At 34.5% G+C, this 15,146-nt stretch overlaps 1 protein-coding gene across 1 annotated transcript in view; it reads left to right on the top strand.

The window, feature by feature from the left end:
* CFAP54 (cilia and flagella associated 54) overlaps positions 1 to 15,146 on the top strand; it is a 110,806-nt gene that overhangs the window by 44,001 nt on the left and 51,659 nt on the right. Inside the window, exons 27-35 of the mRNA XM_014963298.1 lie at positions 1,337 to 1,459; positions 3,503 to 3,646; positions 5,003 to 5,099; positions 8,214 to 8,303; positions 9,466 to 9,592; positions 10,416 to 10,503; positions 11,431 to 11,555; positions 13,148 to 13,390; positions 13,802 to 13,935. Coding sequence (XP_014818784.1) covers positions 1,337 to 1,459; positions 3,503 to 3,646; positions 5,003 to 5,099; positions 8,214 to 8,303; positions 9,466 to 9,592; positions 10,416 to 10,503; positions 11,431 to 11,555; positions 13,148 to 13,390; positions 13,802 to 13,935 — 1,171 coding nt within the window. The remainder of the gene's footprint in view (positions 1 to 1,336; positions 1,460 to 3,502; positions 3,647 to 5,002; positions 5,100 to 8,213; positions 8,304 to 9,465; positions 9,593 to 10,415; positions 10,504 to 11,430; positions 11,556 to 13,147; positions 13,391 to 13,801; positions 13,936 to 15,146) is intronic.

Genomic DNA, 15,146 nt, shown 5'->3' with positions numbered 1-15,146 from the left:
GGGTTTAATATTTTTCCTAGAACTTTTTTTTTTTTTTTTTTTTTTTTTTTTTTTTTTTTTTTTTTTTTTTAAAAAAAAAAAAAAAAAAAAAAAAAAAAGAAAAAGAAAAAGCTATTCAATGTTTCTACAATGCAGTCTTTAGTTTTCAGACCTGTGTTCCTTTCCAAAAGCAAGCATCTTCTCTTTATAAAAAGACTTCACAAATCCTTTCCTGCCATTTCTGCAGCAGCAGACATGGGTTTTTTTGGATTCAGCAAGGATAGAGTAGAAACATGCAACGTTTTCCCCCATAATGAGTTAGTTTTGTCAGGGAGCAGCAGTAAGAGCATGTTTTCTCTATGAGGAAGGATGAGGTGACTGCAGGGCAGGCAGGGCACAGACTAGCAGCGTCTGAACAGAGCAGGGTGTTGGTAAGCGGATCCACTGAAAGTTCAGAGAAAGTGAAGTTATTGGGCTGGCCCATGTTCCATCCAGGAGAGAAAGTCAGAAGCTGCAGGAGCTGGAGCCAGAGACTGGAGACAAGGCTACAACACAGGTCCAAGGTCCATCCAGGAGACAGAACTGCAGACCAGCACACCAATGCCATAGCTCAAGCAGGGACTGAAGGCTTGTGTCTGAGCTTAATTGGGATTCCTGGACCCTGGGTAGAAGGTGTGTGGGGAGGCCTCAAGTAAGACTGCTCATAGCGTGGCTATTGGGGCACTCAGGGCCCTGAAAGATTTTAGGAGAGTCTACTAGAAAAAAATAATAAATCTATTTATGTACAGGGATGGCCCTTTGCTTAGGTTGTTGTTGGCTGTAATGACCTACCAAAGGCATAGCTAGCCACTGGAAATGGCTCCTGGTTCAGATTTCCTAATTAAAGGGGAAAATAATTTAGTCACAGGTTCTTTTCATGTCTATTAGACAAAAATGGGTAAAAAAGTCTATTTTTTTCAGACCACACTGAAAACATTTTTCTTTCATTTAAAATTCCTACCAGCTCAATATAGTTTTAAGTAGTCCTCTACTAGGAATGTGTCATCTCACTGAATTAAGCATTATTTGATTTCTTGTTAATTAAACCAGCAAAATTGCCCATCATGTATCTGTAATTTAATATCTGTGATTTTATGTGAACATGTCATTTATTCCAAAGGTTAGTGGTTGAAATCTTGATACCGTTAAATTCAACGGAAATTTTATTGTTGGCTTTTGTAGGGCTAACATTTTATGCTTTCCAATAGTTTTGAAAGTATTTTTAAAGTTCGCCATCAAATTCCACAGGCTATACAGAGGTACAAGCTTGTAAGTGTGTTGCAGACCCCAAACTTTGTTTTAACCCCTGTATTTACAGATCCTCATTAAGTGCTTGGCTGTCCTTCAAGAAATTCCAAGTGCTACTTTGCAGAGGAGGCAGGCAGGATGTTACGAGAGCATTCAGCATATGATAGCTTGTGCTTCATTTTATACAGCAAAGGTATAGTGTGGATTATTTGCTTACAGTCTATTTTAAGATATAACTCTTGTCATTTAGAGAAAAAAAAAGATTTAGTAAGCTGGCCTTCAGAGGGATATCTTAGAAAATGAGCACTTTTAAATAGCAAAGGTATAGAAATGTTTATTAGTATCTTTGTATCATGGAATTTTATATAATAATTACATTTTGACTTTTTATTAGAACTGCGATTTTTCCTTTGTTCAGAAAATAGACTGTAATTATTAGTCCACGACATTAAATCTGTATTTTATATCATTGCATGTATTTTTACATTTTAGGTAGCATTATTTTCAATAAGGCATATATGTAATATATAAATTTAAAAGTTTATTTACTGCATGTAGGCTATATTTAAATTTTAATCAGAATAACATATATGCTTTATTTGCTAGTTAGATACAAGAGACTTTATACAATTTGGTCCCACATGCTGGCAGGAACATAAATACCTTGACTTTCAATGATAATACATATCCGTAGATCACATCTATGATTTAGATATTCAATCTATTTATTGAGATAAGGAGAAACATGGTATAGGTAGGATTTTTTTCCTGAGGTATACAGGCATGCTAAAGTACCTGCCACAGAAATGTATGATGCTGAAAAAGTCATCTTTCCTCTAGCTTTGAGTGCATTTGAGCTAAGAGCTCATACCAGAGCTGAGCTGCAGCTGGTGCTTTGAGGAGCTCCTCTGTGTTGCTGATCCCTCACCCTGGTCTTTATAGGAGCTGGATCTCTGTGTTCATCTCACAAGACCAGATCATCAAAAATCATTAAAAGTGCACTGCAAGAAGACACGGTTTCCAGTCTTTTAAAATGTATAAAGATGAATATTTTAAGCCCTGTGTTGCCATTTTCATGGTATTAACCAATTACTTCATGGGTGTGAGGGCAGTGCCAGGGAACAGTGAGGGCTGGGAAGCCAAGAGCCGAGGGCAGTGCCATGGCTGGCAGGTTCAACCAGGAGTCCAGATCATCAGGTGAGTTTGTGGTGATGAGGCAGGTTCGAGGTGAAGCTGGGAAGTCAATCCACATGCCAGGATCAGGTCTGGAGACGGTAGCTAAGGTCAGACACAGCCCAGCAGGCTGGTCCATCATGGCGGGAGCAGTCTGAGGCCAAGCTGAGGAGTCAGTCCACAGGTCAGGTGTCCAGACCAGAGGATCCATAGCCAGGCTCAGACATGGTTTGGAGTACACTGGAGACCAACATTCCTGTTATATAGGGGACACCAGGGATTGTAGGCTTAGACACCTGATCTGAAAAGGACCTCCTTGCTCCAAGAGGAAAGAGCACAGGTGGAGGCTATCAAGGCCAATAAAGCCTATTAGGAACCTTGAAACCTGTTTGTTGTTGAATTCCCCAACTAAATGACTGTCTGCTTGTACTACTGATATTTTTTTCCTTAGAGATAGCATTTCAAGAGAATAGTCAGGCTATATACTGTATTTATGCTAAAGTAATCTATACACTTATTTTCTATCCCAAAGATAAACATCCTAATGTGATGTTACCCTGTATATAGCAGAAGCACTTTGACCTTTAGAGCTCTATTTAAAGAAGATAAAGCCATCTAAAAACATTCCCCACACTGTTCATTTATAAATTTCATAATTTTAAAAGTAAATTTCACCACTCCTTTCACAAATACAGTTGAGATTTACAAATGTGCACTTGATAGCAGAGGGGTAAATGAGGATCATTTAGTTACCCTTTATATTCTTTGATAGCAGTGCTGCCTGAGTAAAGAGAGAATGTCAATCACAGAAATAGATACTTCTGGTTAAATCTTTCTATTCTCTGAGGGATATGTTAAGCCAAAGTAGAACACATAGATAACATATCTGCAATTCCAATTACTTTAGAGGTCTGTAGTCTTGGGTTTTTTATTGAAGGAAACTTCAGTATTGAGTAATTAATTTCTATTTATAATATTAATGCATTTTGACAAGTATACGTAGACAATAATGAAACTTTACATGCTATGCACAACAAAAATATATAACATGATTCTTTAATAGGTACTACGTTCATGGAAAGAATATGAACTAGCCGTAATTATTGTTAACTATGGGAAAAAATTGTTGGATACCTCATCAGCAATCTCACCTGGCCATTCAGGAGCTACAAAAACTGAAGAAACACACACTAACAAAGAAGTTAAAGTAATTGCTCTGATTTTCACTTTTCTTTTCTTTAAATTCTGTGGTTATTATTTTTGAAGACCTCATTTATTAACTTTTTGTTTCAGAAGTGATTGTATGAAGTAAGAGTTTCCTCATAGAATAAGAGATCCCAAAGTACAGCTGAGAGGCTTCTGTTTAATTGCATCTGTCTTTATTAAGACCAGGTGCAGATTGCAGTGGGTACAGGGTCTCATCTTGAACTTGAGAGGGGTTGTCAATATTACAGTTCAGAGCCATGAGGATCCTGCAGATATTTATATGAGCATCCCTAAATGATCTTCACATATAGTTTGCAGGAATGCTTTGTAAGACAGAAAAAATAATTAAAAGAATTGTGTAAGTAAAGAAGAGCAAAAATATTCTAAATAATGTAGAAACTTAGCCTCTCATTGAATGTAGCAGCTGCTTGAAACTGAGTGATAGATAATAAGAGAGTAACTTAGAAATTGTGTAGACTGAAAAATATTTCTGAATGGAGGAAGAACTTTCAACCTCAAGTTAAAAATTATGCATCAGGTTGTGAGGATATCCTAAAAGTTAGAATCAGAGTAAAGTGTTGATTCTCCATACTTTCCTGCCTGTTTTTTCTTTAAGTAATTTTAGAAGAGATTTTATGGGAGAGGAGACTTGAAAAAGAGGTAAGAAAGTAGGAATAACGAGAGGCAGAAAGGAAGCAGTGTGAGCTTGAAAGTGAGATCTATTGGAGAGAGGGACAAAGAGTCAATCACCTCACAAGGAAGGATTTCTGGAAGAAAATTTGTAGGACACTGATAGGGTCCAGGACAAGTGATTTTCTTCATTTTTTATTGCTGAATTTGTGTTAGCTGCTATCAAGTTCAAACCAACAAAAGGCAAGTAATCTAAGACCATAGGAACAATATGATATCTTGAGCCATTTAGGGCTGACTGAAAATTATATTTTCAGAAGTGAAAAAAACCCAAACTTTTTTTCCAGAGGAACATTTTGATCTCTGTAGGCAGTAAATAATCTTCCAATGATTAATCTTTCTGGAAAACAACGTATTTTATCAAACAATCTATTCAAATATGTTGTAATAGCATGTGGGAATTCCCTAAAAATGTATTTGGCGGCAGAGCAACTCCACTCACTCTCTTGGAGATCGGTCAAGAATGAATCATGACCAGGTTTTTTTCAGCCATACTAAAAAGTTTATGAACATCAATTTTCACTTGAAAAGAAAAATAAGACAATATTGATGAAATTATCAGATACAGAATTAGAAGACTTGGGTTCTAACCCAAACTCCACTATTGACCTGCTGGGTTTACGTAGGTAAAAGCTAAGTTTTCATGACTAAGTATTGGATATTTCAGACCACTTCTGCAAAGAAATCTCATTTAGCTGCGATGGAAAAAGCAACAGAAAATCTAAGTGCTCTTGAATCAAATCTCCTCAAACTGACACAACCAGGTGAGTGCACTATTAAAACTCTTCTTACATTTTTCTCTGGTTTATTTGTAAAAATTATTTTCCTATGAAGTACTATTATTTCATATATTTTCCATGATAATTAATTCCATAATAACCAAAATCAAAATTTCATTGATCTTATTTATCTCTGGTAGTGATGTGTATAATGACTTTTATTCATCTTTTCCATTATTTGCAGCAAAACACTCATTCCTTCTTAGAAAGGAATGGTCATTTTTGTTCTGTTCTGCAAATATATGTGTTCTCTCAATCCATGTAAATTGGGTTCTGTGTTATTTAGGCTTGTTTTATTTTCCTAAGTCAGAAAATGCAGTGACAAAGAGCATTTATAACATGTCTTACTATCCTACCATTGCTAGTAGTAATGACCACTGCAGGAAATTTTAGTGGAGAAAACACTTCCAGAAGAAAGTTAACAGAAATTGTCCTCATTATGAAGGAACTGCATGTATACTAGCATTGCCTTGTAACTCAGGAATGAATATATCAACTTGAAAATATTTTAGAGTCTGAATTAAGCGCAAGAATTTTCAGGCTCATAGTTCTGCCAAAGTTAGGTGAACAAGAAGGACTTACAAAAGAAATTTGATTAGAATTTAAAACACAGAGCCACTACTGAGTTTTCTTCCATTATATTTACATGGCATCTTGAACTCCTTGGAGCCTGGATAGAATCACAAAATAATTTAGGTTAGAAGGCATTTCTGGAAAGCATTTATTCCAACCGCCTGCTCAAAATATACAATTAGATTAGGTTGCTCTTGGGTTCATCCAGTCAAATTTTGAATCACTCTGAAGAAAGAGATTTTGTAGCCTTCATGGGCAAGCTGATCCAATAGCTAACCACCCTTATGGGTAAAAAGGTTTTCTTTATATCTATTTGAAATTTTATTTCCAACTTGTGTCTATTACTTCTTTTAACATCAGTGAGAACAGTCTGTCTGGACATTCTGTATTCTGCCTGTTAGGTAGGGATAGGCTCCTTTGGCTTTCTCTTCTTAAGATTGAATAAACTCAGTTCTCTCAGCTGCTTCTTGTTTTGTCATGCATTCTAGCTCCTTATCACCTAGGTGGCCCTTCTCTGGACTTACTCCAGAATGTGAGTGTCTTGTACTGCAATGTCCAAAACCAAACTTAGTAATCTAGATACGGTCTTACAAGCGCTGAATAGAGGGGAATAATCACTTCCCTTGACCTGCTGCTGGCTGCGCTGTTTCTAATACAGCCCAGTATGCAACTGGTCTTTGCCACAAGGGCATACTGCTGACTCGTGTTCTAGTTATTGTCCATCATCTCTAGAATCATAGAATAATTTGTGGTGGAAGGGACCTTTAAAGGTCATCTAGTCCAACCCCTAAAGCATTTGTCTAAGAAGAGAATGATTTTCTGAAATAAATAGAATAAAAAGAGTGATGCAAAAATTCCATTCATCTGCGTACTGATTTGTTGCTGCTTACATTGATGCCTGCATTCCTGCACAACAAGTTACAGAGTGAATGAATTCTGTAAGTTAATTGAAAATTACATTGATTGCTTAATAAAATGGTGTTCCATTTTTACTTAATGGAAAGTTAAATTAATGGATTGATCAGTTAGAGAAAAACACATTTTCAGTAGTGGCAAATACTTGACGGCTGAAGTCTGCTCTGTTGCTGAAATAGCATACTTGTCAATAAGTTTCAGGATACAAATTGAAGAGGAGTCTTTTGCTGAGGCCATGCAAAACAAATAACAAAACTTACAGTTGTCCTTATAGACACAAAAATATGTGTAAATGGTGTAGGACAATATACGCACCTGCTGGGCGTGCTGTTAAAAATATTTTGGAAAAAAACCTGTCATAAGGAATCCTTAAAAGTGCATCAAGACTTACCATTCCATTGATGATAGTCTATGAGAAAAATATAAAGAGCTGAATCTGCCTTTTTCATAGAAACTGAGAAAAGCAAACTATTTCATACACAGTACAATTTAAATTCTGAAATGTTAAATGTTTTACCATTTAAAAAATTTTGGGAGGTATTCTTCTTTGTGAAAATGCTCATTTGACGCAATGTGTTTTTGAACTTGTCAAATAGGAGAGAGTAATAGTAAAGCGTGTGATTTGTCCTAAAAAAGGAAATAAGAAAGATCTGCTTGTCCTGCTGGCTGTCCTATTTAGTTGCACGTTATTTGCATTCAACAGACTTCAACTGACTGCTACCAGCGGAATGTGTAGCTGTTGATCCACTCATCACAACTGGTTGTTCCGGGGTGCTTTTTAACCTCACTTTTCTCAGGGACTAGCTGCATTGATTTTTTTTTCAACCACAGAACTTGCCTAAGCACAAAATTGTAGGTCATGTTTTATTAAGCCAAAATGGCAACTAGCACATGTAACATTGTTCTGGTGCTCATCAGCTGGTAATGCAGTTGTGTTTAACTCAGAAGCTTGAATCCAAGTTATTCTCTCCTCCTATTTATTACATATACTATTTATACCTATATATTGTCTATATTATTTACACATATATCCAATATATTATTTATAGAATAGAAATAAATTTGTATAAATAAATATATTATTTTTAATAAATATTTATTTTATTTTTATAAATATATATTATTTTTATAAATAAATAAATTTATATAAGTATTTAGATGAAGAAAAAGTAATTCCTTTACCTACTTATACTACCCATATGGTGAGCATGTATGTAAGCACTAGTGACTAGTAGCATCATGGGTTCAGTTCATGCTGTATAGCCTTAAATACATTTTTGGATGTGTCCTTACTGCACATCCTCCACAGATGATTTGTATGGACCTTTGTTAGACCTCTGATGAACTCCAGACATCCTGCTCATAATTAGCTAGTAGCTGGAAGTTCATCAGTCACATCCATAAGCTCTTCATTATTTAAGTGGCATGGGTACTTATGCTAGGAGAACAGAGCAAGCTTTTCATTTTCTCTCTGGATGATAGTGAGAGATTTGAAAGAAAATTCTGTATGAAAGAAGGATTTTTCTGGTCTTCAGTTACAATTTCAGGTAAAGTTTCTATTGTACACTATCACTGCTTGTCATAATGGATTTGATTTGATTATTAATGTAGTTCGTGGATCAGAGCTTATAGGACAGGAAGATCCTTTGTTCCTCTACCCTGTAATTACATGTTGGACATCAAACCATGCTTATCAAGAAGGTAGGATAAATGGTGGTTATTTTAATTGTAAAGGCTTCTTTACATCAGAAAGTTGCCAGTAAAGCTATCTACTTCTTGCTTGGAATAAGTTCTTAATAACTATCTCTTCATTTTGTTCTCAAATACACAAAATTGAGTAAAACATAGCTTAAAAAAAGCTTTTAATGTAGTCACATTTAGAAGTGTATGAAATACTTGCAACAATTTATTTTAGAGGTTGATGTTAAGTATATAAAATATTAATATTTTAAATAATTTGAATAATGTTTATTTTCTAGTAACCTTAAAAATGAGCTCATTTTTTTAAAAGTTGTGTCAAGTTTTCATTCTATTTGTGTGGAATGTTCTTTTTAAACTTTTAAACCCCATTTCCACATTAAATTACATTACTGAAAGAGGAATTCTGAAAATTCTGAGTACAGTTGTGTTTTTGAAATAGGATTTATGGTTCTTGTATGTGGCCTTTGTCACTGCCTATTTTTTTTTTAATATTGGTGTTCAAAATAAAAATGGAGCCTAGCCTGTAAAATTAGTATAGCTTTCAGATAGGATAAATATTTATTTATTTCGTGTTGGTAAAAAATTATGAAGACAGACAAACAGTAAAAGCTGTTTGCAGCTTTTACTGCTCCAACAATTTAACAATTGCAAACAATTAAAAAGCTGCCTAAAATGTAGACAACAGAGTTCATTTCTGCAATGAGAGCTGTGTGATGCTTTTACACTAACATGAATCTCACTGAACAGAGCAACCTAAATAATTAGGATGCAGTTACTCTGTTTATACTTCCTTTATTGTTTTTTTCAGGATTTTCAGACGTGTACAATTAGGCATGTTGAGTATTGTTATAAAATATTTTTGCACTATGTACTGCATGTTACAAAAATAGTTCCAAACCTGTTTTCTCAGTCCCTAGAATGTTTATCATTCTAGGAGTGTAAATAGAGTGAACTTGTGATTCTTGATGCCCCTTCACAAGAAGTGTTTAACAACTGCTATTGTGTAACCTACCCTATTTCAGTATCAGTATCCCCTCATTAGCATGCAACGTGGCATAAATATGTGCTTTGAGACATACATAGCTGTAATTATAGCTGAATTCAGAAACTTTTTACGGCATAAATACAAAAGCTGTGCTAATTATTTGTTACTTTATTGCAGTGATGAAATTCAGAAAGAAATTACGTTTTCTTGAGTTCTTTGTTCAAGTTTTGCACAAAATCCTGAATGAAGAGAAGTTTCAAAGTGTGCTGGATTGGGCAGGCAATGTGCAACTTTACTTGAAAAGGTAGAGCTCTATTATAGCAGTAGTGAAAACTTGTACTTAGGTTCACCAGTGTTACAGCTAGAGCAGAAACTGTAAATTGTACTACTTGGTAGAAGACCCATCTGGAACCATTTCTGTGGCTCCTATTCTGCAGAAGTTCCACGAACACAGGGGAGTGTATAGCTGCAGAAAATATATTGTGACCTCATTATACATGGAAACTTCTCCCTTTGCTGTGTTTGTTCAAAACTCTTATCTACCATCAGCAGTTTCCAGGATCTTCCTTTTCACAGACACCATTCGGTAATATAGCCATTTGCCAGATTATTATGAGGCAATGGGATACCTTAGAAAAGTATGTTGGGTTAAATCAAAAGCCAACTGATCAGGTGCTACTGTAGCATCTAAAAAAATTCTATGCAGAAAAGATAAGTGGTACTAAATTTTAGACACTTACCTAAAAGGATCCCTAAGAAATTGAACAATAACTTTGTTAAAAACACACATCAGCTTTTCTAAAATTTGAAAAGCAAATTATCAATGGAAAGGAGATATATTATAGGGAACAGGAAGTTCTTTGCAGAATTTCATAGTAGAATTTGGTTAATGAAGCAAAATGTTTTGTTTTACCAGGAGTTAGGAAGGTGAAAATTCAGATTTCTTTAATAAACTTTGAAAGTGAGAACTTATTTGTTGAAGGGGAAGACGGAAAGAAAACTTGCTGAATTTAAAACTCCTAATGAAATAGAAATTGCATGTGTTGTACCTGTTGCCAAAGATAACCCTTTAACTGTGAAAGGAGTTTAACATTATGATGATGGTGATGACTTTATTTATTTATCAGGAGGAATGACCAATTGAATGGAATTTCAACACGAGAAATAAGTTCTCCCACTCTGCCAGAAGGCATGGACAGATACACTACAGAAGTGGTAAAGTTTCAGAAATTGAGATTTATTTTTAAGGATCCATGTGTGTCTTTACTGGGCAGCACTATTATAAGCACAAAACAAAATTTTTAAAAGCTGTTTTAGAAAAAACCTGAGGTAGAGACGTGCATGACTACTAAAATTTGGGTTATAAACTCTAGTCCTCAGCTCACCTCTGCACTCCTAAAACCAGGAAGAAAAGTTTGCATGGGATTTATTTGAAAGACCAAAAATTGTGAGGAATTTGACATGAGTCAGAGTAATGCATTCGAAAATCAATAAAAACTTGCCTTCCATCAGCTCTCTTTAGAAAAAGCTGTTAACAGGAAATGCCTTGGGTACCAACACATTAAGAAAAGGAGATCAATTTAGGCATTTTTGTACAATAGGTTGTACTTCTACTTTTTTGGGAATAACTCCTTGTACAGATATTCTAATTGCACAATAAAGGCTTGCTGTTCAGAACTTTTTTTTAAATGAATTTTGCTTTTATTGGAAGGTAAGAATAATCCTAATGGATTTCTATCATTTTGGAGGAAGAGTTTTCTCCCTTAGAGCCCTCTAGTAATGCTTTAATACGTCTAACATCTGAGACAGGTTAGGGAAAGCTCTCTCAGTTTTTGCATTATAATAATAGCAAAGCAACTATCTATTTTTTTTTTTTTTGAGATGAAAAACACTCGTATATGAAAGAAAATATTTGGGGAGCTGGCTGGCTTCTTAGTGTCAGTCATTTGACATATACCTTCCAGAGAAATTGTAAATATTAGATATTTCTTTTGCTGTCTTATTTTGACAAACAGTTCTGGAATTTATTTTTTGTTCTGTTCTTGCATAAACCAAACTGCTGTATCATGTAATTGATAATGTAGGTATAAATAAGTATTTGAAGTATATTTAAGACTTTCATGGAAGATCTTACCTTTAAAGAAACCAGAAACATCAACTTTGAAGAAACCGCAAAAAAAAGCCTTGAGTCCTAATCTAAGAAGACAGACTCTTAGACAGTATTTAATGAAACGTCCAAACATAATGAGAAGTCCAGAAGCACAAAGGTAAATGAACATAGATCACCAGCTTCAAACACAGCACCAAAATATTTTAACTGAAATTTAGTTTATAATCGTGTATTTTAAAACTGTTTTCTATCAAAGGAATGAATTTTTGCACAGTTCACTCACTTTTCTGTTTTGGTTTGTTATAAAATTGGCTTCCAATCAAGCGGACAACATCTATCTCATTTTTGTTTCAGAGAATAACTGTTGAAGATTGTGAGGTCTTTGTATTAATAATCAAAGACTGCATTTCAGTTATGTTAGCTTGAGCATGTTAATTCATCATAGTGGAGAAGCTATGTTAATCTGCATGCTATAATGCCTTTCAAACTGTGTTGGGGAGCTTACCTATTAGAAATAGAATAAAAAATATTTATTTGTTCCTGATGTTCAAGTACTTTCAGAGTGATTTTTGCTAGTCTTTTTAGACTATCTGTTCTCTAGCTTTCAGAAAACTGTTCCTTGACAGGAATAAATGAAAATTCATTCCTGTCTTCTTTTGGCTGAGAACTGTATATATTTGGTAATAACAGTACCTTCTGACCTAAGAGAATTTGTAGTATTCATTATCTGGTCATTTGGTCCCTTATGCTTCCAGCAATTAGCAAGTAGAAAACTAGAAATATCTGAATATAAGCAATTTCATAACTGATTCCAGAAATGTTTTAAATAAAAACCTCAAAAAAAGTCTTCCATACACTATCTTCTAAATATTTACCAAGACTGTCCATTTTTCCTTCTTGCCGGAAAAACCCCACCTTACTTAACAGGATTTTCATGGTTTTCAGTGGAAGAGGGGATGGTTAACTTATCCTGGGCTTTTTGCTGTTTCAGCTAGTCTTTTGCATAATAATATTGCTGTATAATATAACAAGATTACATATGATATGCTGTTCTGCCCACATTTTAAAGGTAGAAAACAGGCAGAAAAATAATTTGGATTGATAAAGGGATCAAATTACAGTTTCTAAAAAAGAAAACATGAGATTTTATTTGACTACAGCATTGTGTATATCTTCACAGAGAGAAGATGCCAGGTAATAGAGAATTGCTTGAACTGGCAGAGAAACGTAAAAAAAATAATAATCTATGGCTGGAAATTAAAGCCAGGCATCTGTATTAAAAAAAAAAAAAAAATTTCTTCACATTGAGGATGATTTGCTACCAAAACACAGCAATAAAACAAATGATGCAAATTTACAGTATAATAGTAGACCCTCCATCTACTGAAAAGACTTCATGAAACACACTGTATTTGCTATAATAATCTATTTGGATGATTCAAGTGCAAATAACTTCAAACACAGAGCTGAACTTTTTGTAAATACTAAGACAAACATTGTATGGAAGTTGATAAAATATAAGACAGGATTTAGACTGTGTTAAATGCACTTAAAGAGGGAAAACACAATTGCCCTTCTTGACTGCAGCAAAAATCCTTTTGCTAGAAATACGTCATATACTTCTGAGCTAATAAAAGTCTGTGGATATGCAATAGGAGAATTTCGTGCATCTTTATCATGATAATCTTTTCCAGAGCTTCAAGAAAACACAGTTTCATTTTTTTTGCTACTTCATATACTTTGGTTTAGGAAATATAAGGCAGAATTGCAAAAAGTAGCTCGTCACACCTTAGTGGTACTCCTGAAACCAATTGTGATAAATTACTTAAACCAAAAGAAGTTTCATCAAATATGTCTTGAAGAGATGCCCTGGAGGTCTCAGATGAATATCTATCTGGCAATTGCATGCTACAATTTATTTAGAAAGGAACTGGAAGAGCAATATAACATTGGAATTTGTGGTTCACAGCATCTGGACAGGTATATCTTACTGCATTATCAATGATTGTTATTAATATGGATTATTGTGTTATTACCATTAATGCAAACAAGTTGAATTATATTATCATAAGTCAGTTTGTCATAAGAACAGTTCAGCATCCAAATGCAAATTAATTTACTTTGTAACAAGTTTTTTTTTTCATCATATAGCATATGACACGTTTTTGGTTGCTTGCTTGACTAATCAGATGAAAGTTTTGAAATATATTATACTGTGCTATATTTTGCTTCCTTATAACTTTTTGGCTATCATTCATTGTTTCTGATTCCTAAAGATGCTGGAAAGTAACCAAAACTCACTTTTGCAAAACTGAATTTTGTGAGTGTATATCGAAATTCTTCTAAATATTATATCTGGGATTTTTTTTTTTGGTACTTTGTTCTTTTTCTTCTATTCTGCAGGTACAATATTTTGGATCCTGAAACATTCTCATTAAATAATTCTGGCACTGTAGTGGTGAGAGAAGCTGCAGAGAATGACATGAGAACACCAACTTCTCTTCTTAAAAAGTCAGGAATGACCGAAAAACAAACTTGTAAGAACTTTTAATAGGTCGACAACTGGGATCAGTTTCAACTTATCTTTTTCTTTCTCTTAATTTCTGTCCTGACCTCCACCATTAGTTCTCCACATCAACTTTGGAAAAACACTCATGCCAATTTAACGAGAAGATGTTTCTGGATTTCAAAAGTGCCCTCTGTATTTTCTCTTTTTGGCACATCTACATAGTCACTAATGGGGTGTTTATAATAACACTGAGAATAGTTTATTGTATTAGTAAAAAAGTTGCTTTTTATCAAGAGGTTATTCTTTATCCTGTACTTTAGTAACAGGTTTATAAATTCTAATAAATTAGTGGTACTAGCTTTTGTTTTGCAGAAGCCATGTTAACTAGACTTATTAAATTGATAATACTCTGGATTATTCTAAATGCAATGATAATTTTTATCAGTTTCTGTGTTTGTTAATTGGTCTGTAGTTTCCTTTAGATTTCCTAACAGGTCAACAATTTCCTGGGACGTTCTGTAAGTCTTTCTTAAATTTATAGCCTGAAGCTTGTTATTATCTTTCAGTTTTTAAGTAAAATACTTCTCCACTGCTTGCTCCCCTATGTTTTCCCATGACAGAGGCTACCTCAGGATTAATTTTTTATCTTGTACCATTTTTACTGCAATTCTCTGTCTTTCACATTTGACTGTTCTATTATTGTAGCTACTTTTAATAACATCCTCTAAGGTTTTAACAGGAGTTGAAAGGCTGCTACGTGTAGGTAATTGTGAAATATAGGACTTTGATTACCTAAGATGTTGGTGGTAACATACAAGTCAATGCAAAGTAGTCTGCTTAGCCACATTAAGTTCAAGAAGAAATCAGAAGTCTGGTCTTTTAAGTAGCACTTCAGGGAATGTATTCTTGACACAGCTGTAGAGAGCAAAATTCTCCTAACATTCCATGTAGGACTTCCTTAGGTAGGAATCAACCAGCTTCTGCCTTTTCCAAGGAGGTATGCCAAAAGCTTACAGTTGAATTGCTGGTTCTCTTTGCAACAGCTTACTTTTAGTTATACTCTTTTGTGCTGATACTTACAAGTCACTGAGAACTCAGTCACTGAAAGTGTCAGAAAACTGACGAAAATTCTGTTCATTACCTCCTAGCCTTTGCAGTGATTCTGAATGAAAGAATTTCATGAAGTGTGTAGCTTGCTATAGAGTTTAGCTTGAAATTAGCTTCTGCCTGAAACCTATA

Source organism: Calidris pugnax, unplaced genomic scaffold (genome assembly GCF_001431845.1).
Source record: "Calidris pugnax isolate Ruff unplaced genomic scaffold, ASM143184v1 scaffold44, whole genome shotgun sequence".
Lineage (NCBI taxonomy): Eukaryota > Metazoa > Chordata > Aves > Charadriiformes > Scolopacidae > Calidris > Calidris pugnax.
The sequence above is the reverse complement of the archived record's forward strand: the minus strand, read 5'-3'. Positions and strand labels throughout refer to the sequence as shown.